The 25,853-nt window shown below is 40.4% G+C and overlaps 2 protein-coding genes and 1 long non-coding RNA gene across 8 annotated transcripts in view; 1 reads left to right on the top strand and 2 right to left on the bottom strand.

Annotated features, from left to right (window-relative positions):
* The window catches only part of LOC105688647, a 28,336-nt gene extending 6,000 nt beyond the window's left edge, over window positions 1-22,336 (top strand). Inside the window, exons 3-14 of one of the 5 annotated variants that reach the window (XM_012405138.4) lie at window positions 2,384-2,480; window positions 2,825-2,960; window positions 10,053-10,511; window positions 11,783-11,974; window positions 12,089-12,311; window positions 12,397-12,606; window positions 12,684-14,963; window positions 15,089-15,242; window positions 15,407-15,721; window positions 15,824-16,154; window positions 16,248-16,377; window positions 16,480-22,336. In XM_012405138.4, coding sequence (XP_012260561.2) covers window positions 2,384-2,480; window positions 2,825-2,960; window positions 10,053-10,511; window positions 11,783-11,974; window positions 12,089-12,311; window positions 12,397-12,606; window positions 12,684-14,963; window positions 15,089-15,242; window positions 15,407-15,721; window positions 15,824-16,154; window positions 16,248-16,377; window positions 16,480-20,645 — 8,693 coding nt within the window. In that variant the 3' untranslated portion in view covers window positions 20,646-22,336. Of the gene's footprint in view, window positions 1-2,383; window positions 2,481-2,824; window positions 2,961-5,589; window positions 7,528-10,052; window positions 10,512-11,782; window positions 11,975-12,088; window positions 12,312-12,396; window positions 12,607-12,683; window positions 14,964-15,088; window positions 15,243-15,406; window positions 15,722-15,823; window positions 16,155-16,247; window positions 16,378-16,479 lie in introns of those variants that run through there. The other 4 variants (XM_012405140.4, XM_012405137.4, XM_012405135.4 and 1 more) reach the window with 4 other exon arrangements.
* Window positions 10,519-12,822, bottom strand: LOC125501474. 2 transcript variants are annotated; one of them, XR_007279048.1, is made up of 4 exons: window positions 12,664-12,822; window positions 12,406-12,591; window positions 11,759-12,339; window positions 10,519-11,675 (listed from the first exon to the last, which is right to left on the bottom strand). It is a non-coding gene; the product is annotated as an uncharacterized LOC125501474 (long non-coding RNA). The 2 variants fall into 2 exon arrangements; XR_007279047.1 differs by having other exon boundaries at window positions 10,519-12,339.
* A 103-nt stretch (window positions 22,337-22,439) lies between the features above and the next one.
* Window positions 22,440-24,326, bottom strand: LOC105688616 (WD repeat-containing protein 61). Its single transcript, XM_012405063.4, has 8 exons — window positions 24,185-24,326; window positions 23,924-24,033; window positions 23,662-23,831; window positions 23,352-23,590; window positions 23,096-23,189; window positions 22,912-23,005; window positions 22,667-22,838; window positions 22,440-22,586 (listed from the first exon to the last, which is right to left on the bottom strand). Exons 1-8 carry the CDS (start codon window positions 24,185-24,187, stop codon window positions 22,494-22,496), a joined length of 975 nt encoding a protein of 324 aa, XP_012260486.2. The 5' UTR covers window positions 24,188-24,326; the 3' UTR covers window positions 22,440-22,493.
* Window positions 24,327-25,853: the final 1,527 nt, after the last annotated feature.

Here is a 25,853-nt window from a genome sequence, read left to right as displayed (position 1 = left end):
CATGTCGTAATTAGCTTTACGGTACATAGAAATGTCTATCCGCTATTCGGAACGGAATCTAAATCAGTAGAATCAATGGATAAAATCCTTTGAACAATCAAGAGCCGGCGATCTTACACACAAACGTAAATAAATAACTGATTGACTCGCGACACGGGACTGGACCAAGGCTCGACTCTCCGGGGTTGTGAAATTATTAGAATTTCGGTTCGAATCCTGCGGGATAAGCGGAACGATTTATCGCTGGACATCCAATCCAATCTTTGAATAACAAATTCAATGTTCTACGCGGCAGCATTTAGATAACTCATTACACTGCACCGGATGTTATCCTTATTACACCAGCGTATTTCAGTTGGGGTGCAGAAGTTCATGGATGACACAGCTGTGACTAGTATATTAAGCAGAGTAGCTATGGTCGTGTGCTACACACGAGAGTACAGTAATACACATATGGTGAGCAAAAGTGTCCTGAATATGACTAATTTTATTAACGATAAATAAAATTTCAACGCCATAAATCTGATAGAACGTAGAATCGTATTTCGATAACGTAATAATTGGGCGCATCGTTCAGCAGAATTTTATTTTTCTGCAACTCCACCGCGAAAAGAGGCGAGATAAAAAATATCGAGTCTTTTTTCGCGGTGGAGTTGCAGAAAAATTATGGTCGTGTGTCACTAAGCATTGAACGGAGGGCCTTAAATAGGTGTAGACACAAATTAGTCGTATGATGTTAACGTTTGTAGCTGAATTTAGACACTCTGTACAGCGTGAAGTGCGTGTGTTTCACTGTAGACGAAACAAATCCACGTGAATAATATACAGAAAAAGATCAACGCGTTGAAATTCCGAAAAAAAACGAATATCTGTTACGTGAAATTATCGCCGGTTCAAATAATCACTGATTACCTATACATTATAAATTGGAAATGAAAAATTCTGACAAAATTATATTATTTTCATCGCGTCTTCGTTACGTCGCAATCATCCAATACGTCCATAATGATTGGTTTCGAAATCAGATCGTATGATAAACGCGCTCGTTGATCGTAAATTCTTTCGGTAACGTACGTACGTCTCAAGATAATAAAAAAACCAACAAATAAATAACGCGCTCGTTAACTACCGCAATAGTTAATTGGGTTAGGCTTCTCTCGGGACGGTAATAGAAAAAATTCTTCCCTCCTATCTGAAATCGATGGATTCAAGTGCGACTCAAGTTCAACCGTTTAAATTACGGCACCGTGCGAGATAAAATTCTGAAAATTCTCACATAACACGATGGATTATCTTAGTAAGTAAATAAAACACTTTTACAATTATTCATGGGAGGTATTCCGAGACCGTGGTGATCGGCGTGAATTTATACGATTCAATTTGGAGTTATTGTGATTTATACAGCTCTAAATATGCTCGAATTTATCTTCGGTCATTAGGATATTTTTAAACCGCACTATGCCCTATAATATAACGAATGGAATCAGATCGGCATTTTGACGTTATGTACAAAATAAATTTTATTGCTTCTTTATGGTTATCTTCCTGTGTATAGGTAATTCTAGAAGATTCAAAAAAACTTATGGTTAACTGCACGCGGTATTAAAAATTGGCTCCAAGCCAGTAGAACAAAACGGTAGCAAATAAAAAAGCGAGTTGAGGGAAAAAAAAAAAACCATTCGACAACGAGTACGTAAATTCAAACTCCACGATGCCAGCCACTCTTTTACTGTCTTAGTTAATTTATATTCATAGTTTTCTCGTCACTAACGTTATCTCCAATGTCAAGGAAAAAAAAAAATTACCGCTGCAGCAGCCCGCGGTTTTCAGTCACTCCTCGTCTTCCTGATTGTATAAATAGGATGTGGTTATCCTGAATTCTTGGTCAAGATGTTGATCTAGCTGAGAATCTTATCAGCGGCACGAAGTGGAAATAAAAGAAAAATTGACTCCAGTATAAAAATTATAGAAAAGTGATCACTATAATTTTCTTTTATACATAATTCCTGCAAATATTACGCTTTGATGGGGCACGAGGCGGAAATGAAAGCTTCGAGACCACTTAATTTGATCTCTGCAAAGAGTTTATGCTGTGGAATCTCCGTTGTCACAGCAATCGAGGGCAGCATCGGGACGACGCCTACAACGTTTGTTTTTCCGTCCGGCGTTTCTAGACGGTTTATAAGCTCTTCGAAAAGGCCCTGAAAAGCTCCGTTTGACGCTGAACAGACCTGATCGCGAGGTTTAAAAAAAGTGGAAAATCAGACTCGTTGATTTTCATCTGAAACTAAAATGCTGCGTCGGGCACCTCATCGAGAAATTTCTTGTATCGATTGAACGTTGAAAAATATAATCCATATTTCCAATTCCTTCTATCTTACAGGAAAGTTTCTCGTGGATTCCTGCGACCTCGTATTAGGACACCGCGAGAATAATAGAAGATTTGAAATTGGACAGAATCAAACCGCAGCTCCGCGAAGGTGAGATTTAAATATATTTAAAAAATATTGCGCACCCATTAATTTATAAGTGATTTAAACGTCGAAAGTAAAATCGACGCAATGATATTTATACACTTGACATCTGATAAAATAAACATACGATTAGAGGAGAACGATAACGCACCCGCGATTCCGATTAAAGGTTTCTTCGATAATCTCGGGCATTGATTGATAAGCGATTTGTCGGTAAGTGAAAGTACATACGTACGATGAATGCGAGAAACATATTTCTTTTATACGTGAGAAGCATTCGGCGAATATACTTGATTAAAAATTGAGGCAATAACATTTTTTATCGCCAATAAAAAGAAATTTCTCTCCAGTTTGTCGGATAGATCGTCTGGGTCCATTTGCACGAGCGCAGGATCCGATTGTACGGGAGCGGGTGGATTTCAGTCTGGAGAATTAACCGCTCGTCTTATCGCTTGGCAGAATCGTCAGTTTCTACAATCGTCTGAGGTAAGTTTAGGAATGAGATTTATAGTTTCTTAACCAGTAGCACGTCACTGTCCTCTTCTTGGTCGCTTATCGCGGTTTCTCGCACTGCTGCATTCGCCTTGCAAGTTGCGCGGTGCAACGTCCCCGAGAATATATATATACACCGGGTGCATCTAGTAAATGTGGAGTCGTATGCTGAGCGTATAAAACATCTCTAGACGTATTTACGTATGTGCATGTATACCTATGTATGTACCTAACATAACAGAGTAATGGAGAGAAGGAGAAGAGATAGATAGAAATGTTTTCCACATGTGGAGCGCACTAGCTATGATACGTACGTACGTCTGCATAGATGTGTATAAATCTTGTGTTTAAAAAGAGTGACTCATCATTGCCAGTTTGGCAGAAACAAACCACAAGAAACGTTAATCGTTCCCTACCTTATTGCCCGCCGTTGTTAACTCGATCATTTTTTTGCTCTTACATTTTTTACAAGTCTTCGGTTCGGTAGTTCGGCTACACAGGATAATATTTCCCGTTACGTATGTTATAGACGCAATAAATAAATTTCGCAATGTATAAATAAATGAGAGATTTTTCGTTGAAACAAGAAAAGAAACTATTGACTTCCCGTTCACCGTGTGACGAATTAATTATATATACGTGTATATCATAGCATCTAATTCAGGTCACTGTGTGAACTATTTTTAATTCAGCCGACACACTTTGAAGTCGTGATCGTTGAGCGGGAATTAATTTATTCTTGAGGTTTCAATTAGCTTGAAAGACTTCGGATTATTATATTCCCTAACAAATGCTATTTGATTCCCTTCGCGCGGATTTCAAGTTTTTCCTCGCGGTCTTTCTAGTCTCGGGTAATTTTCAACGTTTTCTTTTTCTCGTTTACCTTATACTTTTTCCTTCACAACTCTGGAGGTACGATATGAAAACTGAAAGAAAAATAATTCAACTCACTTTCGATTCAAAGTTTTAAATCGGATCCCACAGCTGACACGATATACTACATATATTCTCTATAACTCACGTCCGAAGTATAACACGATGTACGTTCTGGTTACTTTTATTCTTTCTTTCCGATACCTCGCGCCCCAGTCCGCCAAAAATATCCGTCGATCAGGGCCGTTGCCGCATCTCAAAGTACCCAAGAAGAATAATCGTCGCGTTACCATTAATTGCCATTAAAATGAATTAACATAAAGGGGATATATTCCGAGGATCGTCCATGACTGTATCCGCAATCGATGCCGGGGTATTCGCGATCAAGGTCGGGTGATTTATGCCACAAAGTTCGCTGACACGACGCGCCGTCGTTCGTCTGCAGTTTCCCTACATGAGTATATTGGCTGCAACAGTCGCGGCAAAACGGACTTACACGTACCCATGTGGACGACGCGAATGTGGAAGCACCGCATAATGTAAGGGTGTAATTTATAAACCGACACATGCAGGGGGATCAAAAGTATATTTTCCAGAGCATGCGCGCGACACCGTCGTATACCCAACCTTCTGTATGTAGATTGTGTAGGTGTCGATGTTGCTATATGACCGCGTACAATTTTCCTGCGGCAACTCAGCAACTGAGGGGGTGTTCGTTCGTTCGTTCGTTCGTTCGTTCCTCAAGGGATGCCAACAACTATTGATCATTGCCTTCCGCAGGCAGCGTATAGATGCAGCGGAGGGTCGCTGCGATCAAGAATCCCCCACAGGATCTGCACCCCAAGGATCCTCGTCGGATACGTTATACGGGCGGGGGTGGGGAGGTCGAAAACTTTTTTTTTTTTTTTTACAGGGGGATGTTCCGTACGCGTATATTATAATCAGAGTACAGGCTTCGTCGTTTTTCCCCCTAGGGATAGAATTATTGCGTTTATTCTCCTACTTTCTATTTACGTTTTATCGATCGCCAACCCTCCGCGGCGCTTCCAGAAGCAGCTCCCTCCTTTCGCACCCTTATAGAATAGACGTGGCGTCCTCGATCGCTTAATTTGGGAAGCAACACTTCCCGTTCATTCGACGGTTCCCAGGTTCCTGCATCTTTCGAAGGTCTTCCGAAGGGAAATTTCTCCGCATCAAAGTATTTTTGTAACCGAAGCGAGCGGGTATCCCATCGAGTCACTTTTTCACCATCCTACGTACAACAAAAAAAAAATCGAAGAAATAAACCGAAGCGAAGAAAAATGTGGGGAACAAAAAAGAAAAAAAAAAAACTACCAGCTAAAAGAGCGGCACGGATTTCTTTTTAAAATGGAGCCACTCATGCGGCCGGATAATGGATCCTCACTCAACTGGGTATGCTGGAACAAAGGAAAATTGGGTATAGATATAATCGTGGTACAGACCTCTTGAAATTCGTACTTGACCCGGACTTGTTACCCGCATATTGTCATGAATATTATGTATACGTGTACGCCACATGTGATGGTACCGCGTGCAGAAAATTATTGCAACCGCGGTTAAGTTGCAGTTCTCTGCTGCAGCAAAGTAGATGTACATACAGGTATACGATATACCTGTAAAAATATCTGCGCATGGCAATTCGAACTTGGCTCACTACACATTCGAGCTATATAAAATTGCGTTACGTATACTGGAATGAAATAATTCATCCGAAGTTACATGCTGTGTAGTTTGGGGAATAAATCCGACAGTGTTATACACGAACGATGTACGAGTTTACTGTATAAGCTCGTGTTGCGAGGGTGGGCGAACGAAAGAGGATAGAAAATAAGGGAGGGTGTGTTCGGCCCCCGTGGTATAAATATGCGATAGAAAGAAACGGGTATAGTTAATAATAATAATGACGAGATAGGAGATGATGCGTGGAGGACTAGGGAGTGAGTCAGTGATGCTGCGTGGACCGTAGACTGCGAAGAGACGCCGGGGCCAGACCTACAGCTGTTCGAGTCCGGACCCTGAAATCCCCTGCAAACTTTAGTTTTCCACTTCCCAGTTGATCCCCGCAGACGCCAGATCATTTCGGTAGCACGAGGACGTGTGATCGGCGTGCGCTCGTTTTATATAAAAGCGACCGTGTCATCTCTTCTCCTCCCCTCGTTGCTGGACGGACCACTTTAACGTCGTCGAACGACGCGCATCTGCAGTAGTATCCGCGATCGTTGTTGTATCGTCTCCCGGCTTACGTACGGCTCGGTTTTCTTTCATTTAATTGCGAAGTGAACCTCGGAATCTGTGAAAGAAATTAGAATCGTCTGCGGCGCACCGTTCACCATGCCGAAGAAATAACGCTGCGGAGCGTCTTGCTCTAGAAAAGACGAATTATAGTGATCCATGCAATGTCATCAGAACGGCGGCGAGGCGTATCTGCCCGATGATTCAAAGATTATTATTGTTCATCGAATGAAATTAAAATAGCGCAAATATTGAACACTGTTCCAGTCAGTGGGTCGATACGATAACGTTGAAAAACTGTGTGCTAGAAGTGTTCGAAATGTACGACTATAGTTATACGTTCGCAAGCGCGTCTCAGGATTAATAAGTCTCCATTTATCAAGTGTAATTGAACTCGCAACCTCTGTTGTACGCGTATACGCGTGTTTATAATTCCTAAGTCTTAACGACGACGTGCGACGTGAAGATGGGATGTATGAAGATACATTAGGTTGAAAAGTTGATGTAAAATAAAATTGAGAAACCTGGGATCCAGCGAGAACGAAAATTGCATCGAGAATTGTTCGCGCAACGATTCGGAAGTGAATCTTTGGGGATGAAAAATTGGAGAAAAAATTCTCCTTAATTTTCTGGAAACGAGGTCGTTACTCGATTTACCGCGTTATCGTTTCGGCGGGGGTGAATGCGAGGGTAAATGTCAACAAGACATTTTGAAAATCTTTGCTTTGGAGTCTGCGCGTCTGCAACAGCTTCTCTCTCTTCCTGTGCTCGTAGTAGCTGTACCTAGCCAGATTTTCCGGCATCAGTGATGCAGTACTACTCTGCAGAGTGCACGTTATAACTAAGAACGTGTAAAAGCAGACAGGGGAAGAGAAGAAAAGCGAATAGAAGGACGATGGTGATGTTGGTGTTGGTGTTGCAGTAGCTGCAGCACCAGTGACAGCATCAAAAGTGTACGTTATATCCACATGGGTATTCCGTATTTATCTCAGTCAAATTAAACATGTCAAACGACCGGCACAACGACCATTTTGTTTTTAGTAGTGAAGTGCCGAGGACATTGTGCAGTAACGAAGTCGGACCGTCTTGGAAGATGGAGAACATCCTCCGACTGGGGTTGACCAATTCGTTGATACCGACCCCTAAGAGTGGAAAATTCGCGATAAGTTCAGCGCAAAAACAAAATGGGGACATTGCAAATTGCAAAGTTACTAAAACCGAAGAGAATAAATTAAGATTAATACTGCAGTACGGTGCGACCGATCCTGCGGATGACGTACGACCTGCGTTTCATCTCGATGCGGATGCTACGGATAAGGAAAAAAAAATCAACATCAACGGTACCAGGGCTAAAATTACGTCACACGCGAGAACCTCGGCCCTACAACACTCGGTGGAAACTAGAAGCCTTCACCACCGATATGACACGGACAAGGTGACGACCGGCATGTTGTTATTGGATATTTTTAAAGGGCGACCCGCACGAGTCGGGAGTATAATCTCGTTTTTAGATTATCTAACGGATCAGATTCATCGGAGATGAAAGGTTTTCATCTCGGAGCTTAGGTTTTTTCTAATTCTCTTTGCATATGATCACTTTTATTCACTCAATTTTTTTTATCGTAGCAACGACGAAGTGAGAATGCCTCGACAGCTGGTTTTGATATTGAAAAGCTTTTTGCCGGTACAAATTAAAACCTTTCATCATCTGAATTTGTCGTTCACAATCAGATATTGAGGGAGCGATATGGCTTGAGAGGAGATGTAATTTTTCCTCATTTTCTCAGGGCTCTTCTCCCAATTTTAGAATTTTAAGATGCACGTTGCCCCTGCTGCCTCCGACACGTGCACAGCAGCATCTGCCGACACGCGTTCATCTGACACCGTGGAGCCCAATTTGAGATAACAAATTGCTCTTTGGAACTGATAAAATCTTTTCTTTTTTTTTTTCGTTTTTTTTCTGTTTTCTTACTATTAAGTATCACTTGCGTCGTTTATTTGGTTTGTCGGCGTGCACGAGAGCTGCGGGCAATCAAGTTACACACGTATACGTATAGTATACATTTTTGAAACAAGTACAATTTAGATTCTGGTTGTTCTGAAATTTATATGAAAACGGTAAAACGGCACGTGGCGTCTGTCGGTTTAGAAAAAAAAAAAACTTCAATTAGAATGAAAAGAACCGCAATTAACTTACCCACCGTAACGCAAAACAGAAAATACCGCAAGACCGTGCGCGTCAAAGAACTAGAATCTCGTTTGGTTCAAGGAAGTGACCGCAAAGATGTGAAATTTGATACGATTATATAGGAACCAGTTTCGAGTTATAAGATTCTCTTCGAAAATTGAAATAATCTACCATTGTGCGGAGTAATCAGTAGCGCCGAAATTCAAGTGATTCAAAGATCGGCGAAAATTTTTGGGTACCTAGAAATCCTTATCTATGGGTACTGTTTGTTATCCAGGTGAATGAGTAGGCTGGCTGAAACTTATATATACGATGACTCAACGGTGCAGCTTATACAAATAATAATGCGAAGACGATATTCCAGTGCGCTCCGGACTCCTATAGAAAGTTTAGCGTACATTATGTTCCTTTACAAGAGTAAAACTTGTAGACAAAAGAGGAGATGACATTAGATTCTCCAGGAAATAGGTATTCTTTCATCTTAGTTCATGCACCGTGAACATGTACAAAGGGGAATGATCTACGTTGTGCATGTTTATACGTACACAATGCATGTCGTTGCAGAATATACTGTAGAGTTTGGAACGTTAAACGTACGCACATGAGTCACTCTTTCCTTCAAAATTGGGTCATCCGCGGTAACATCGACGGCGTTTTTCTATAGGATTTTTCTCGAATCAGATGATGGTACGCATATTTATCTTGTTACGTCATTCTGAATTTTTGGAGGCCTGCAATTACCAGATCGCGAATCGTCGAATTATATATTTGTATGATATCGCTGATAGAAAACGCGACTGTAAGAAGGAGTAAGGCAAACGCTTACGCGCACGCGAATACACTTCCGGTTTACGGTAAGGCCAAGAAATTGACTTCATCCTGTATACGACACTTACCGCGCATAATATACCTACGTGCGTATACATAAAATTATAAACTATGCGCGGTCTGCACATACGTATATCCATTCATTCCTCGCACGCTGTTTCCGATCGTTTATAGTCAATATTTTAACTCTAAAGCGTGACTATTGCTCAGGATTGGATATAGGCACCATGCTGGTACATGGGAAACGTCGAAGGGAGGTCTTGTTATGCGTTTAGAATCAACCTTTTTTAACTTTTGCGAGAATTAATGGAGTGTTGATTTTCAACGTAAGTATTATTGATCGGAATAAAAAGAGTGTGGCTGGCAAGCACGTGGACCGGAAGTCATCGCGGTTGGAATTTCAAGAAGAAGCTCTTGGCTTCATCATACCGGAAATCGTGCAGGGTGGATGTAATTGATGGGCGTTTCGACAGATGCATAATGTACAATACGTTGATAAAGATAGGACGATCATGATCGGAGGTTTATCAAGATACCTCGTCGGTGGATATACACTAATCGCACAATCCGTGAATGCAGATGATCATTCTGATAATGTAGAGATATCTATGTGCGCAATCGTGTACCCTGGGATTTCTCTTCCACTTACCGTGACTAATCTGGAATTTTTCATAGAACTGCGCTTCGTAAAGAAATATTTCGACTCTAGTTTCGATTATCCGAATTAATGTCTACAATTGTTTCCAGTGAGTTAACTAATTGTAAGCCGAAGTGCTCGACTAAGCAATGAGTTCTTTGTCGTGAAATGGATGAGTTTTTGGTACCGCAATGATCAGGACCTTTGACTTTAACTGTAACTTTCTTATAATGATAACTGAAGGTGGAGAGAGTTTTCTAGTCATAATTTAACAAGTTTCACTGAAAGTTCTTTGATCAACTCTCAGGGTCAGAATGAGGATTATGAAGACGAAGACGTTCATCAGGAGTATAAAAAAGCGGAGTTTGAGGATTTAGGAGATGGAGCCTCAGGGGATTTTGGAAGAGATAAGCAGTTGGGATCTCTCACAGAAGCAATCCGGCACCTCGGTAGTAGTGTCGGGGAGCTTGAGCCTAAGAAATATACGGCCCTGGGAGTAACTCGGGCCTCCAACTTCGACGCCCCGTCGACGCACCCAAAGGTAGTGACGCCGACGCCGCAGTCACACTCGCAGTCCCCATCGGCTCACGATCAGTCGACTAGACGTACACAGACGGCTACTACGCGATGTGCGCGAGGAAATGTTGTGCGCTCCCAAAGGCCCGATGCTCTAACAACTACGACCCTAAAAGTAAATAAAGAAGATGTCATGGAGCCGGAATTGAAGGAAAAAGACGAGCACAAATCGAGCACACCAAGCCCAGAGGTAAGAAGAGGATTATTAACAGAATATATTAATACAGAATGAACGTCATAGCCAGCAAGCCCTGTCATCTTTTGGTGGTACGAGCGAATGTTGGAAGAACATTTCTACAAGATGCTGAGAGACTGATGTCTGATTGCGAGTTGTGCGAGTAGCTGAAAATTATTGCACGTTTTCACACTGCGTAGCTGATCGTGAGCTGAAGCACCCAACGTTTCTGCTGCTGCTGCTGCTGCTGACAATGAGTAGAGTCCCCCAACGTCGCGGTATTGATTTTGCGCTGGTCGGTTGTGTATGCCTTTGCCCCTGCTTTTTAAATCACATTAATGCTGCACGACCTTTCCATATTTGGTTTCGGTTTCCTTTCATTGTAACTTTGTTTTTGCTTGCTACAATCCAAATTAATAAGTTGTCTACCTTGTATGAATATGTAGCATATCTTATTTTCTTCCCCATGTTCGGTGTTTATTTTTATTTTTCCACCCGACCTCATCAGCGGCCTACTACAGGGGCGGTGACTTTATAATACAGCAAAACATACCGCGAGATGGGAAGGCAGCTACATGTATAAAAATAAATGCTGCAATATCTGGAAAAGAGGATCACCACGTGATCTTTCTATCGAAACAACAATAGTAGGCATCACTAAATCCCGGATATGATACTAACAATAATTCGCCTCGCTATCCCAACAAAGTAGATCATTATAGTATCTATTTTGGCAGACTTATGATTGCAGGATCAACTAAGATTTATTCAATATTTATGCGTGATGATTGATGAATATTGCTACCCTTCATTCTTGTCTGATGAGTCCGCTCTTGATTTGAGATTCGTTATAGCAATAATTAGGAACGTTCATCGTGTGCTTGTCGAATTATTATCTTTATCTCTGTAGGATCTTAGATTTTTAACGCGGATGTCGAGACAGGGACATTTTGTTATTCCTTTTTAACGTACGCGTGCACATATGTAGGATATAACAGAACGTATCATCTTACATGTATATATAGGTATATAGATGTGATTTTTGAGATGAATGTTACAAAATTCAATAATATCAGGTGACAATTGACACACGTGCATTCATGTATGTTAAAAGTGTGTTATGTAATATGAGACATGCCGTCAAACATTTCCAACATCTAGTGTTCTGCAGTTTGTTACCTAACAATAAGAGTAATTGCGTTATACAATTTACTGTAGAGATAAATATTAGTATAATTTGCTTTGGAACTTGCTGGCCTTACATTTGCCTTTTTTTTTGTTTCCAGCTACTTGGTCCACACAGCAAAACGTACCACGAAGATGGGAGCAGTGAAGATGACAGTGGGCCAAGTTCTTGTTCACGAACTCATAGATTATCATCCCTCTATCATGGAACTTGGCCCGTCGAACGCGGTATATGGAACAGCCAACAGATCAGCTTTACTAATCAGCAGAGTACCTCCAGCACTACTCACAATGTGAGTATTATCTGACTGATGTACTCAAGTAGTCAAATAACCCTTAGCCCACTCTGCAAAGGGCTCCCAATTCTTTAAGCTGATTATGACCATTTTATTTTTTTTTTCAAACAGGATATAGCAAGTGTGATGAGTTTCTCTTCTGGTGTGAGCATGGGAGGTGGAGGTCCTGGTGGTGTGCAAGGAATGCAGGGACAGAGAAGACTTGGGGCTAAAGTTGACGTTGTTTATAGTCTGTTGGGAATGCTAGGAGGAGCTGAAGGTCGTGAAGATATGAGCGCAACTCTCTTGTCCATGAGTAGCTCTACAGACAGCTGTTTGGCCATGAGACAGTCTGGTCAGTCGCTATTAGTTCTTAGAAATAGCTGTAAAAATGATCATCCAAGTAAATGGTCAATACTAAACAGCTTTTGAATTCACAGGGTGTTTACCACTTTTAGTCCAGCTCATTCATGCCCCAGGCCAAGATCCGGAAACGAGAGAAAGAGCTTCACAGGCTATTCATAATATTGTCCATTCTCGTAGTGAGGAGAGAGCAGGGCGACGAGAAGCTAGGGTTCTTAGACTTCTGGAACAGCTCAGGGATTATTGCCAGACACTTAGAACAACCCTTGAAGCTGGACAACCGCTTGGTAAATAAAGATACTTATTCAAAAGTTACTGAAACTGTACCAGGACTTTGAACTTACGGTTTTTTGTGTTATTACAGATGATTTTGACAGACATCCAGGTCCAACAATAGCTGCTCTTATGAAATTATCGTTTGACGAAGCGCATAGACACGCAATGTGCCAATTGGGGGGCCTGCACGCAGTTGCAGAGCTAATTGAAATGGACCATGCAGCCCATGGGAGTGAATGCGACGACCAGAACTGCGTTACTCTGCGCAGATACGCTGGTATGGCACTGACCAATCTGACATTTGGTGATGGCAACAACAAAGCACTCCTTTGCTCGTTTAGAGAATTTATGAAGGCACTGGTGGCACAATTGCGAAGTCCTAGTGACGATTTGCGTCAAGTAACTGCTAGCGTGCTTCGCAATCTTTCTTGGCGGGCTGATAGTAGTAGCAAACAGACTTTACGTGAAGTAGGAGCAGTAGTGGGACTAACAATGGCTGCAATGGAAGGAAGAAAGGAATCTACACTCAAATCTATATTATCAGCTCTCTGGAATCTTTCAGCTCATTGCAGTACGAATAAAATAGATATATGTGCTGTAGAAGGGGCACTCGCGTTTTTGGTGGATATGTTGAGCTACAAAGCTCCCTCTAAGACTTTGGCTATTGTAGAAAACGCTGGCGGTATCTTGAGAAACGTCTCTAGCCACGTAGCTGTGAGAGAAGACTATAGATCAGTTCTTCGAGAAAGAGGTTGCCTGCAAGTCCTCTTACGCCAACTAAGATCTCCCAGTTTAACAGTTGTCAGTAATGCTTGCGGCGCACTTTGGAATTTGTCAGCGCGTTGCCCCCAAGATCAGAGAATGTTATGGGATTTAGGAGCGGTACCTATGCTCCGAAGTCTCGTTCATTCTAAACATAAAATGATATCAATGGGCTCCGGTGCGGCCTTGAAAAATCTCCTGGGTGCACGTCCAGGTAGCAGCAATCTCGTTCATTTGGATTCAACTGCCAGAGGTCTAGGACTTCCAACTTTGCCAACACTTGTTGCTCGCAGGCAACGAGCCCTAGAACAAGAGATTGATCAAAATTTGGCTGAAACTTGCGATAATATCGAGCCCAGCACCTCGCCAACAAACAAAGATGACAAGTTTGGATTCAAAGCTGAAAGGAGATTTGCTGACCTTGATTCTAGAGGCGCACATTCTTATCAGATGCAGAGTAGTCAACCAGGTCCGTCTAGCATGCGGTTCAACACAGTCGCTCGCAGTGAGAGTAGAGAGTCCATCCGTTCCATAACAAGCACACACTCTGATACTATTTTTGAAAGAGTTAATCGACATGTCCTGAATGGAGTTTCTCCAACAGAATCCCAAGTGAAACAACAATCTTCTTCTCTTCACTCTGCGACAGGTTTCCATCCAGGAATTTCTGCCGAAGGTACCTCCAGAGGTGTCAGTAATTCAGACAGAAAGTATGTCCTACGATATAAAAATGCTACTCCAGAGAGACAGAGGACAGGCAATGAAATCTCATTCAATGATACAGCTAATTTGAGATGTACCACATCTACCATGTCTTGGGCCTCTGCTGCCGATCAAGAAGCTGCTTGCTCTCAAATATTAATGCACACTTCAATTGATGAGAATTCATCATCCAGTGAGTTATATAAATCCTCATCATCTAATAGAGATGATATTAAATCTCAGTACCTCTCTAAAGATTGTGAACCATCTGGTATTCCAAGAGCACTTTTCGACAGTCCAGGAGCAAGACCTGGCATAACTTCGTCTGTATCTCCCACTCAACGTTTTGTACAAAATACCGCGAGTAAAGATCTGAGTTGTCAACAGCTAAAAACCATGGAGGGAGGTGCTCCAGGCCAAAATACTGCTTCCAAGAATAGTGGGATCACTGGTGCGATAAAAAGGGAGATTACGTTACCCAAACCAATAGAATATAGATTGAGATACGTTGCCCACGATCTAGAAGAAGATGACAAACAACATTCCGGTTACTGTGCAGAAAGTGAAGACGAGTTTCCTCATAATGATGATTTAAAGAAACAGAACACAGAGAGAGCCCAATACAGAACACGAAGTTCTAAAATAAACGGTGGAAAAGATAGCACCACATCTGCTTCATACGAAGCTTGGGTGGATGAAAGTACAAAGCGAGTTAATTATTGCATAGATGAAGCATCTAATTCCAGCTCAGGCTTTAGTTCCCTAACTACTCCAAGTATCGCTGAAAAATCAACAGCTGCTATGAGTAATTCAAATATACCACAGAGAGTATGGGATAAGACAGAGGAAACTCATAACGTTTCAAAGGTGGCAGCCAAAAACGATATTTGCACACTTGCCAGGGGTTAGTACTTGTGGCTCCACTATATACCTGAAATAATTTTCCAGTATGCACTGTAGTTTGCTAAAATGAGTTTAAACTTCAACTTTTCATCAAATTTTTTAGAAGCTGATCACTACCGTTATTAGTTTCAGATGATGATGATATCGGCAATACCCTGATGGATCATCAAGAAGAGAAAACTTCAATTACATTTCCTCAATACGATTCTCTAGGTTTACTAAGCAGTTTTGAGCAGGAGTCTTGTCCTGGCGATCATAGCTCACTTGCAAGCAACTCGAGGTAATTATTTTATCATTTGCCTGAGCTAACAATCAAATAACGCCCGTGTAATAATTTGGAAGATGAGGTCAAAGACCAAACATTATTACTTGGGAACTGTGAACGAAGAAGCTACTTACAAAATCATCGCATATGACATAGAAAATCTTTTTTTCTCTTACCAGTAATGTTCTACCGAGTTTCCAAAGCGCTTCGGGAGCTTGCTCATTAAATGTCAATGCATGCCTGGGTGATGTTGCACCAGCTAGTTTAACTTTGGATGATGAGTTTAAAATCGCCAATGACTCCAGACTGAAAGAATGTAGCCAAATATCCATTGAAAGTGTTTCTGACACTGAAAAAGTGGAAGAAGAATCATTAAATCCACTCGTTGAAAACATCCTTGGTAATACCAAAGAAGACAATGAAGTCATTGAAGTTGATACTGACAGTGACGAAATGCTGACTGCTTGTAATTCATCTGAGATGCAAACAAAAAGGTACAAAGATGTTTTTTTGTTAACTTTACTTTCTGCATTTTTCTCCAGTTTAGTAGCATACTAATTTTTTTTATTGTTGAATAAAACCTGAATCTATTGTAGGCATAGGCAATCATTCAGACGAAGCAGTTTGCAAAAGTCTCCTCAACCTGTCAGCAATTTAGCAAGATATCAGACCAGTTCTGCTCTAAATCAATTTGATACAGCTGGTCAAGTGAGCCCAAAAACAGAGATGAATAAATTCAGACAATCCGCTAGCGATGTTGCTGACAAAATTGTTTGGAATGTCGCAGAAGATGCTAATGGAATATCACGTCCACTTTCGTGTGTATCTATAAGTGAACACGAGCAAGAAGTCTCTGTTGCTAGAGGAAATTCCTTACAAGATTTTTCAAGCTACTGTGAGAAAGATTTGCAGCTTAATGAATCAAAGGTAACTTCATCCGAACCCTAAATGGTTACATAATCTTATACATATACTTAAATAAAATCTTGCAGAACATGACAGAAACTCTTACTTTTGCAGATTCAGCTGGATCCTATAAATCCTAAAGCTTTTTCACCAATTTTGGAGAATCTAGACACAGAACATGGTTGTGAGACTACTCTGGTTGATGGCCCAGTAATTTCGATTGAAAACAAGCCATCTCCAACTAGTAAATATTTACTTTTTTTTCTTTCATACTCAGATTTCGAGATCGTAATTAGCATTTACTTGTTACGAAACTTCAACTGATACCAATCAGTGTCCTTAATAGTTTCAGAAACCATGTATGACGATGCTGCAGTCAGTGATCATCGCATATCCCGTGAGGCTCCACCGACATTGGAAAATGCAAACAATGAAAATCAGAGTACAGACGTGGAAATTCAAAGTCACACCAGTGAAAATCACACAGCAGGTCAAGGTGAACAAACAGAGTCTTTAGAGTCTAAAATTATGTATTCTGTATCACAAAAAACCATCAATGAGGACGGTGATGCCGCGAATAGGACAATGTTCGATTTTTGTATAAGTTCAGATAATTGTGAAGTCTATAACGGTATAGATGAGAAAATAGAAGCATCGTCACCAGGTGCTTTATCCACCAAATTAGAGGACGACACATCAAATACGAATATCAGTGAGGAAGAAAATCTGAGTGACGAAGTAATGTCACCGTCGATCGATCCGCTATTTTCCGCGGTCGAAAGGGCTGCGAACAGTAAAAGGGATCGTTCCAAAAATCGCGAAGAAACAGAAGAAGAATATAGGAGGCAAAGAGACCCGGATGCGATGATTGCGTCTTTGGATCGATTAACAGCAACTCTTGTTCAACAAACCGAAGCTATGCGAGAACGCGAATCATCAGCTATGAAACAAAGCGTTGTTAGCGATACTTGGAATGAAGATTCGCCAAATGATGTTTCTTTCCCCAGTATCAGTGTTAGCGCACCTTTAATTGCATCGTTCAAAAGTGACATTCAAGAAGATCAGATGCCTACTATGCCAGAAGAATATCCAGATGAATCAACTGGAATGATAGCCACTATGACAGTTTCAAGAATCATTGAACTGGAAGCTAACAAACTAGCAGATGCTGTGAATGCCAGGGTCGCAGAGTTCGATTTTGAGACAATGAGCATGACGTCAATGGATCTTGATGCGATCAAACCTCCGTCCACCATGGGAAGTCTTGTATCTTTATCCACAAGTTTGATCGGCCCCATTGATAATAGCGAACATTCGGCGATCAGGCAGAGGTGCAACTCCACTTCTCTCCCACCTTTGCAACTTAAGAATCAAAGTGCTACCGATTCCCGAGTCGGTCGTAAAAAATCACTTCCCGCTGGTGTTGTGGCCAAAAGAGCGCTCAGTCAGTACCAGAATCATACAGGGAGTCTAGAAAATCTATTGAATGAAACATGTACTACCAGTATCTCTCATTTGGATAACGTTAAACCCCCTTCAATGATGGATGAATTACCGGATGCTATGGATATGGAAAACAGCATGCTTAGTGTAGCAAGTATCACCTCAGAAGTTGCAGATAGTAGAGATCAGGATTCCCAGAGTTTAACATCCAGTGATCCGGTATTTGATCTTCTCAAACCAGTGGCAAATATCCTGTCTATGACCTGTATGCGCTATGCCGAATCTATGCAAGTCAGTGAAAACAATAGCCTCAGCGAATGTCTTGAAAATATAAATCCACCGTCACTGTTTAACGAAGTTAGCGAAATGGATGAATCTACGATAGAACCAACTAGCGATACATTTTGCAGCGATACTCTGTGTATGGACAATGAGTTGCACACGGAAGAAATTTCTCATGGTCAGGGAGCAACTATTGACCGAATAGAAGAGTGTGATAATGATACCGATGATGCGACCACGCCTATCCCTTCCGAATATTGTGTCACCAGTTCAGCAGAGTCAACGCCGAAGAAACGGCATAACAAAAATCACTTGACACCAAAACAAAAGAGACAATTAGCGAAGGAGCGTTATAAGACATACACGATCGCTGCAGAAATGGTAAAAAAAGAAGAGGAGAGAAGGAAGCTGGAACATGAGGAAAGCAGGATAGGAAAATACACAGGTGGAAAATGTTCACCATTTTCAAAACTCACCCCCAAGCAACGGCGGCAGGAGGATAGGGCTCGGTTCCAGACGCAAGTATTGAATTATCCATTCCCTGCAGTGGATGCCCACACTGCTGTTGAAAGTCAGACACCGTCAACGGCCCCCACAGAGGCTCCAGAAGTTGAAGAGGCCGCATCAACTGTTAAGTCCGGAATTCCAATGTTCAGAAAATTGTCAGCTAGTAAAACAATGAAACAAAAACGTGCTGAAAATAAAGATAGATATAGAACAAGGACCCTGGATGATGAGGAAGCGCGGGAGGCTGCTCGAGACGCAGATATTATAACATGTGGCACTCAGTTCGCTAATTCTGATGCTTCACTCGAAACAATCCTGAATGATACTCCTAAGGATGGTGAAGATGGTATAATTGAATGTGCAAGATTCAGTTCAGTATCGAATGATTCCGATCAAGAACAAAATCTGAGAATGCGTTTTGCTAATGGATTATCCAGAAGACTGGCAAAACCACAATTTTCAGAATCGCCCGGTGCTGCGCCGAATTCAGTTCTAAGATTCAACAAAGAAAAACAGTTATCTCCGTTGAAATCTTCACCGCAAGACCTCGAATCAACAATACAACAAGAGTTTCAGCAAAGTTCGGATTTTGAAAGCGACGAGGAATCAAATAGTGCCAATGAGCAATCGCAGGTACCCAAAAGACCACGAATCGTCAAACCAGGTACAATGAGCAGAGACGCCAGCCTCGACTCAAATGCTACAGATAAATCTGAACCAGAAAGTCCAAAAACGATTAGAGGTAGAAGAAAAGCTTTGTATTCTAATCCAACTACTCGGAAATCAACACCGCAAACTTCTCCCTCAAAAAAGTCTAATGGCGCAGTCAGCGGAATACCTATTGGACGCAGTAATACTTCACCCCTTGTAAGAGGAACGAGAGCAACAACATTGAGACAGACACATAATCCGAGTTTCCCTACGAAAAGTCCGCAAAAATTGAACGCCAATTCTAAAATAGCATCACCTTCGGCCAGTGCTGTAGAAAAACGTGTCCGTCATTCTGCTCCTGCTGCAAACAGGACTTCCATCCCACAAAAAGGGGCTGTGTATAATTACGCTAAATCTGCGAAACGTCACACAACACCTTCCGGTTCTTCTCTAGCACAAGCTAGCAAGCCCGCGATAAAGCCGCTTGAAAGACAAGGCACCTTCACTAAGGAAGAACCTGAAGTTGAAAATGCACCAACAGTGCTTCCACCCTGTTCACCGAGTAAAAGTAAAATTGCCAAGCCAATAAAAACGTCGCCTTCCAAAACCCAGATTTCCCCAGGAAAGACAAAGCCCGTTTCGAAGGCATTCCAAGCACCACAGCCAAAATTTGCTAAAGCATCAAGTTTTGAAAAAGATCAAACTAAAAGTTCACCCACAACAGCCACTTACCAAAGACGAAGTTTGATAGGATCCCCCATAAAACATTCCCCAAGCAATCAAAGTTTGCAGAGTAATGACTCCGGACGAATTGTCAAGAAAACAAATAATCCACTTGGTCAAAGATCTAACAGCAATTCCAGCATCGTGTCAAATTCTTCTACAGGCGTTCAAAGCAGGCGTACAACAAAAGAAGCCACCAGCAAAATTGCTAGTCTCTGGAAACGAGTTGAGGAGAGCAAGACCAAGCAACGTTTTGAGAAGAATGATACAAGGCATTGGATTACATCTACCCCTGGTGCTGCTGAACCAAACAGTCCGGTTGTTACCAGTAAACCACCGACATTTCGATTGATTCGTAGTTCGACTTTTGAAGGAGTTCCCAAAGACGCCGGCAGCAAGAATGGTAATATGGGTAAACTTAAATCCACGATAGGAAGGCGGCAATCTAAGGTAACGGATGTCCAAAATGCTGGTCCAAAGTATCGAAATTCATGTGATCTGAGTGAAATGAGTATTGCAGAAATGCCTGCTGAAATCCCATTAAAGTCGACCGACACTAGAATGGGTAAAAAAGAGACTGTACAGATTGGAGATAGCACCGTAATTTTGAGGAAACATACCTATGAAACATCAGGAGATACAGAAATTGACCCTACCAAACGTTTATCTCGTCTTGGCTCCTTCATACGAGTTGACCCACCAAATGCTGATGGCAGCAGCACACAAAATCAAGCAAACATTAATTCTGTGCGTGCACCAGCATCAGCAATTGTTCCACCGTTTAATTATAATCCCAAGCAAAGTAGTCCAGCCAAAGCAAGTATTAGTGACATTGATGGTAAGCTTGAGGTAACCGAGTGTCAAATGGAAATCACTACTAGTTCCATGCGAGTAACAACGGTATAAATATAGCCAAGAAATAGATGTTTCTAAGTTACGGTAATGACTTTAATTCAGTTGATTTTTGCTGTTTAATGGAGGCTGGTCATCCCATCTCTGTTGCTGCTAAAAAATATAAATATGTCATTGAAAAAACAAGTTTTAAGTATTTAATATAATTAAGATTTAAAAGGTGAGATAATTTGGTCTGATTAGTATGTGAGGTATTGGTGTGTTAGGTGAATATTGAACATCAATCGCAGAGTGGGAATGACCAGCATTATGGACTCGTTTACTTATTATATTCTTATTGCATGACGTGCAATTTGTACTTCGCAGCAAATAATATCGGGATGTGCGAATCACGCGATGATTTAGTGTATCCCACAGTTTCCAGATCTAAACGATGTGTCGTGACTGTAAATATGATAAGACCGATATCTTTGGTTGAGAAGAGTACCGACAAACTATTACTCGCACTTGAATATTTATTTTATCGTGTATATAATGAAAGAAGATAGCTGAAATAGAGAGTTTAGACGTTAATGTATGTAATCAGATATGTATGTAATTTATAACGTGTATGACATTTTTTTCGTTATCAGTAGATTCGCGATCATTTTAAAAGGATCCTTTATAGTTTAGTTTTTTTTTTTTTAGGTTTCATTAGCCAAGTACAAGAGTATGGCTCTTTATTAGAGAATGAGATGTATGTAATTATATTTCAAGACTGATAGTGGCATTGAGATAAATTTTGGATTTGCTTGCCATTTTCATTGATCTAATAAAGTGTCGTAAGATTTAGCAGAATTCACTAGCTGTACCATTGGTCTAAGTTATGAGAAAGATTTTACATATTCTAACAAGATATTTGCAAGTGGTGCAGATTCTGATTTAGAGAAAAAAAATGAAAAGAAAGAATAATAGGCCTTTGTAACTATCAGAAGTTTATGTTTCTAGTCTACCTGTTATCTTATAGGGGTATCAAAGCTTATATTTTGAACATTAATTAGACCTAAAATTGCACGTTAAACATCTACCTTAATACTTATACCTATACCATTGTTCCCAAAAAATCAAACTATATCGTCATTTTCGATGTATACAGACCAAATAATGCATTATCATTTTAGTTGACTGACAAATTGGTCACAACAATCGTATTTTATTGTTTCAACTATTATCGCATTAGATTGAATTATTATATACTCGGCATATTGTTTTTGTTTCCTAACGTTTTCAACGAAGACTCGTTATCATTATCTAACTGTAAATATTAATTTATTTTTCTACGTTTTCCTCCGTCTTATTGTTTTGTCTCCCACCTGAGTCAAACACAAACAAATATTCCCCGATGGAGGTGAATGCTTGGCGTGGTACTCTAACGGATTGCCGCGATCTGTGTAATTGAGAAAAGGAAAGGGTTCCCCTTATTGATGCTAGGCTCTGCTCCAGTTCAGATTAATTAAATTTAATCTTTCCAACTCGGATGAAAGCCGGAGCTTGATATTACTCTTGGTGAATATCCCATGCAGTTCTATGGGATTTGGTCTGTATAACACATCAAATTTATTATCTGAGGTTGCTGTGTAATCACTTCATAAAAGCCTCTCTTTCTGTGTAGATAATAAATGTAATTCTTTCGTTTTCATGCTTTACGTTCGACCACTATCCAATAATTTGTATATTAATTACCATGTAATAAAATTTATAGCCAATCGCGCATCTTATTTTCCACATCACCTATTCCGAATCGCGACATGGATTTAATCACACACGTTCGAGGGCATTCGATGAACTACCAATAAAGAAAATCATTGGTTTTTTTTTCTAAAAGATCGTTTATTGATGAAGATGTTGAGAAAATACATATTATTATATGGGACATTCGTAGAGATTTATAGATTTATCTTCCGAGACCGACATTAACATGTTGTTTTTATCTGGACTATATTTAACTGCCCATACCTGGAATTTATGAATAATATATTAATTATATTGACAAAAAAATCACGAAAAATCATTATTATCTATGTTATCGCCAGTACCTGATCGTTGTGCTCATTGAATGTATGGAGACATTGCCGTTGCGCCAACTCCCATACTTTAACGGTATGATCTGAACTACTAGAGACAAACTTTTGACCATCAGGAGCAAAAGCTACCCCTAATACCCAGGACGCATGCCCCGAAAGTGTCCCTGCCACGTTAGCGTCTTTTCTATGGGTCGGAAACAGTGGTACTATAACAAGTATTCGTATTCATTAATTACATCAAAAATTGGAAAACTTACATGTCATATAGCTTCATGTGTCCATCGTCTGAGGCAGTCAGAAGGAGCTGGGAATCTGGTGAAAAGCTGAGCGATCTAATTGGCATAGCATGGCCTGTGAATTAATTTCATTGAGAAACAAATAAGTCTTTGATAATTTCGGAGAGTTGGACGATTCATCTAAAATTGAATCACGATCACGCACCTTCGAGTGTCCGAAGAACTTTTCCATGAGTCACGTCAAATATATTTATAATTCCATCGATAGCTCCGCTGGCAATATATTTCCCATCAGGACTCTGAATACATGAAAAAGAATTACTCTGATATTCTCAATACAGTTGGGTACTCCAAGATCGGCTTTGTCAACAATAAATATTTAATTGGACAAGACTGTGTGTTGCAAAAGTTCAGTCTAATTAAACTGACACTCATGAGTATTTGTTTTTGAATTTCATTACGTATGCAACGCTCAATGTGAATTTTCCTCCTCTAGTGTCCAGGGTTTGTTCTTGTTTTCCGCTTTCCGCCCCATACAGATGTATTTTTCCAGCATGGCTTCCAGATACAATGAATTTATCATCTGGAGAGAATACCACTGTCCAAATATCTACTGGACCAACATCTATACTAGATATTTTTTCTCCAGATTCCAAGTCCCATAATCTAAGACTCGAGTCCAGTGAGCTGGAGGCACATTCTATGAGATTATAAGAGATTAGTGATTACATATTGATCTAAAAACTTATCAAATAAGGTACACCAACTTACTGGTCCCATCAGAATTAACTGCTACCGAAACAACACCAAGTGAATGTCCACTTAATTTATGCTTGAGCTTTAGACTGCGGTTTGATACTTGCCAAACCTTGACTGTGTCATCAACGGAACCTGTGACTATATATTCTCGAGAGTCATCCTCATTGGACTTCATAGAATCCCTAAAATAATCATGTAGTTACTTTCAGAACAAAGTTTCAAAAAATGTTAGCACGTTGATAGAAATTCAGTAAATTGGAACTGTAAGTTGAACCTTGAATCTTCGTTGTCTGGTGGTGTATCAATTTTCTTTTTCATCGAGCCCCAAGCGCAAGCCCATATGCTATCTTCGTGAGCATTTTCAGTTTTGTGAATTAAACTGTACTGAAATTATGGATGGTAAATCTAATTAAAAAATCATTCTTCATGGAGTTCGTCAGACAGAGAAGGCTTCTTACTGTCTATGTTATGAACATTTCTGCTGATTCGATAGCGACTACCATCGTTTAATTAATCAAATACAAATTTTACTTACCATTTTTTACAAAACAATTTTCGATTCAGTCGAATTGTAAACGCCAAAAATTCAGTCTCTTGATTTAACAGCGGAATAATAAATATTAGTGTTGAAAATTAATTGTCCGGCACTATTTTTAGGCTCCACCCCTAAAGGCTCACGTGACCAAGCTGGAAGATACAGCTAGCGCCATGTGGCGGAATTTTCGTGAACTAAAATTCCAAGTTTCTTGCCCCTTGACGTCAGGCAATGTGATGCGTGAACGAGATGTATTTGGTGTCAATACTTTTCCAGTTTTGCTCAAAGAAACGACAAAACTTTTGCCGTTTTTTGCTCTGGAAAAGGGTCAATACTTTTCTGGTTTGGCTTGACAGAAGGACAAAACTTTTGCCGAGGTAATTTCTCTGAGCAAAACTGGAAAAGTATTGACACCAAATACATCTCGTTCACGCATTACATTGCCTGACGTCAAGGGGCAAGAAACTTGGAATTTTAGTTCACAAAAAATCCGCCACATGGCGCTAGCTGTAGTTTCCAGACAGGTCACGTGACCCTTTAGGGGTGGAGCCTGAAAATAGTGCCGGACAATTAATTTCCAGGGCCCGCACCCTTCCAGGGGCGGCTCAAGTGAAAAATAATTTCAAAAATCAAGAAAAAATCGAAAATAATTGTGAAAAATCGGGAAAAATCAAAGAAGGTCGAAATGAACTGAAAAACATCAGAAAAAATTGAGAAGAATCGGTAAAAAAAGGGGATAAATCTGATTTTTGTCCCTAAGGAAAAATGTGCAAAGACTATAGTCTTTGGTGTTTTTTACCTCCAAAAATGTGCAAAGACTATAGTCTTTGGTGTTTTTCACCCCGAAAAATGTGCAAAGACTATAGTCTTTGGTGTTTTTTACTGCCAAAAATGTGCAAAGACTATAGTCTTTAGTGGTTTTCACCCCGAAAAATGTGCAAAGACTATAGTCTTTGGTGTTTTTCACCCCGAAAAATGTACGAAGACTATAGTCTTTGGTGTTTTTCACCCCGAAAAATGTACGAAGACTATAGTCTTTGGTGTTTTTCACCGCCAAAAATGTGCAAAGACTATAGACTTTGGTGTTTTTTACCTCCAAAAATGTGCAAAGACTATAGTCTTTGGTGTTTTTCACCCCGAAAAATGTGCAAAGACTATAGTCTTTGGTGTTTTTCACCCCGAAAAATGTACGAAGACTATAGTCTTTGGTGTTTTTCACCCCGAAAAATGTACGAAGACTATAGTCTTTGGTGTTTTTCACCGCCAAAAATGTGCAAAGACTATAGACTTTGGTGTTTTTTACCTCCAAAAATGTGCAAAGACTATAGACTTTGGTGTTTTTCACCCCGAAAAATGTGCAAAGACTATAGTCTTTGGTGTTTTTTACTGCCAAAAATGTGCAAAGACTATAGTCTTTAGTGGTTTTCACCCCGAAAAATGTGCAAAGACTATAGTCTTTGGTGTTTTTCACCCCGAAAAATGTACGAAGACTATAGTCTTTGGTGTTTTTCACCCCGAAAAATGTACGAAGACTATAGTCTTTGGTGTTTTTCACCGCCAAAAATGTGCAAAGACTATAGACTTTGGTGTTTTTTACCTCCAAAAATGTGCAAAGACTATAGTCTTTGGTGTTTTTCACCCCGAAAAATGTACGAAGACTATAGTCTTT

This window comes from Athalia rosae, chromosome 6, assembly GCF_917208135.1.
Source record: "Athalia rosae chromosome 6, iyAthRosa1.1, whole genome shotgun sequence".
NCBI classification, from domain to species: domain Eukaryota; kingdom Metazoa; phylum Arthropoda; class Insecta; order Hymenoptera; family Athaliidae; genus Athalia; species Athalia rosae.
Note: the sequence above shows the minus strand (reverse complement) of the source record. Positions and strands in the feature narration are given on the sequence as shown.

Bases quoted from the DNA above. Each gene is read 5' to 3' on its own strand.
- LOC105688616 (XM_012405063.4), bottom strand. The intron at 23,832-23,923 runs GTTCAACTTACA...TGATTATTTTAG, and splicing joins CCAGACAACGAAGATTCAAG to GGATTCTATGAAGTCCAATG. The intron at 22,587-22,666 runs GTACTGGCGATA...CATAAATTCCAG, and splicing joins TCAATGAGCACAACGATCAG to GTATGGGCAGTTAAATATAG.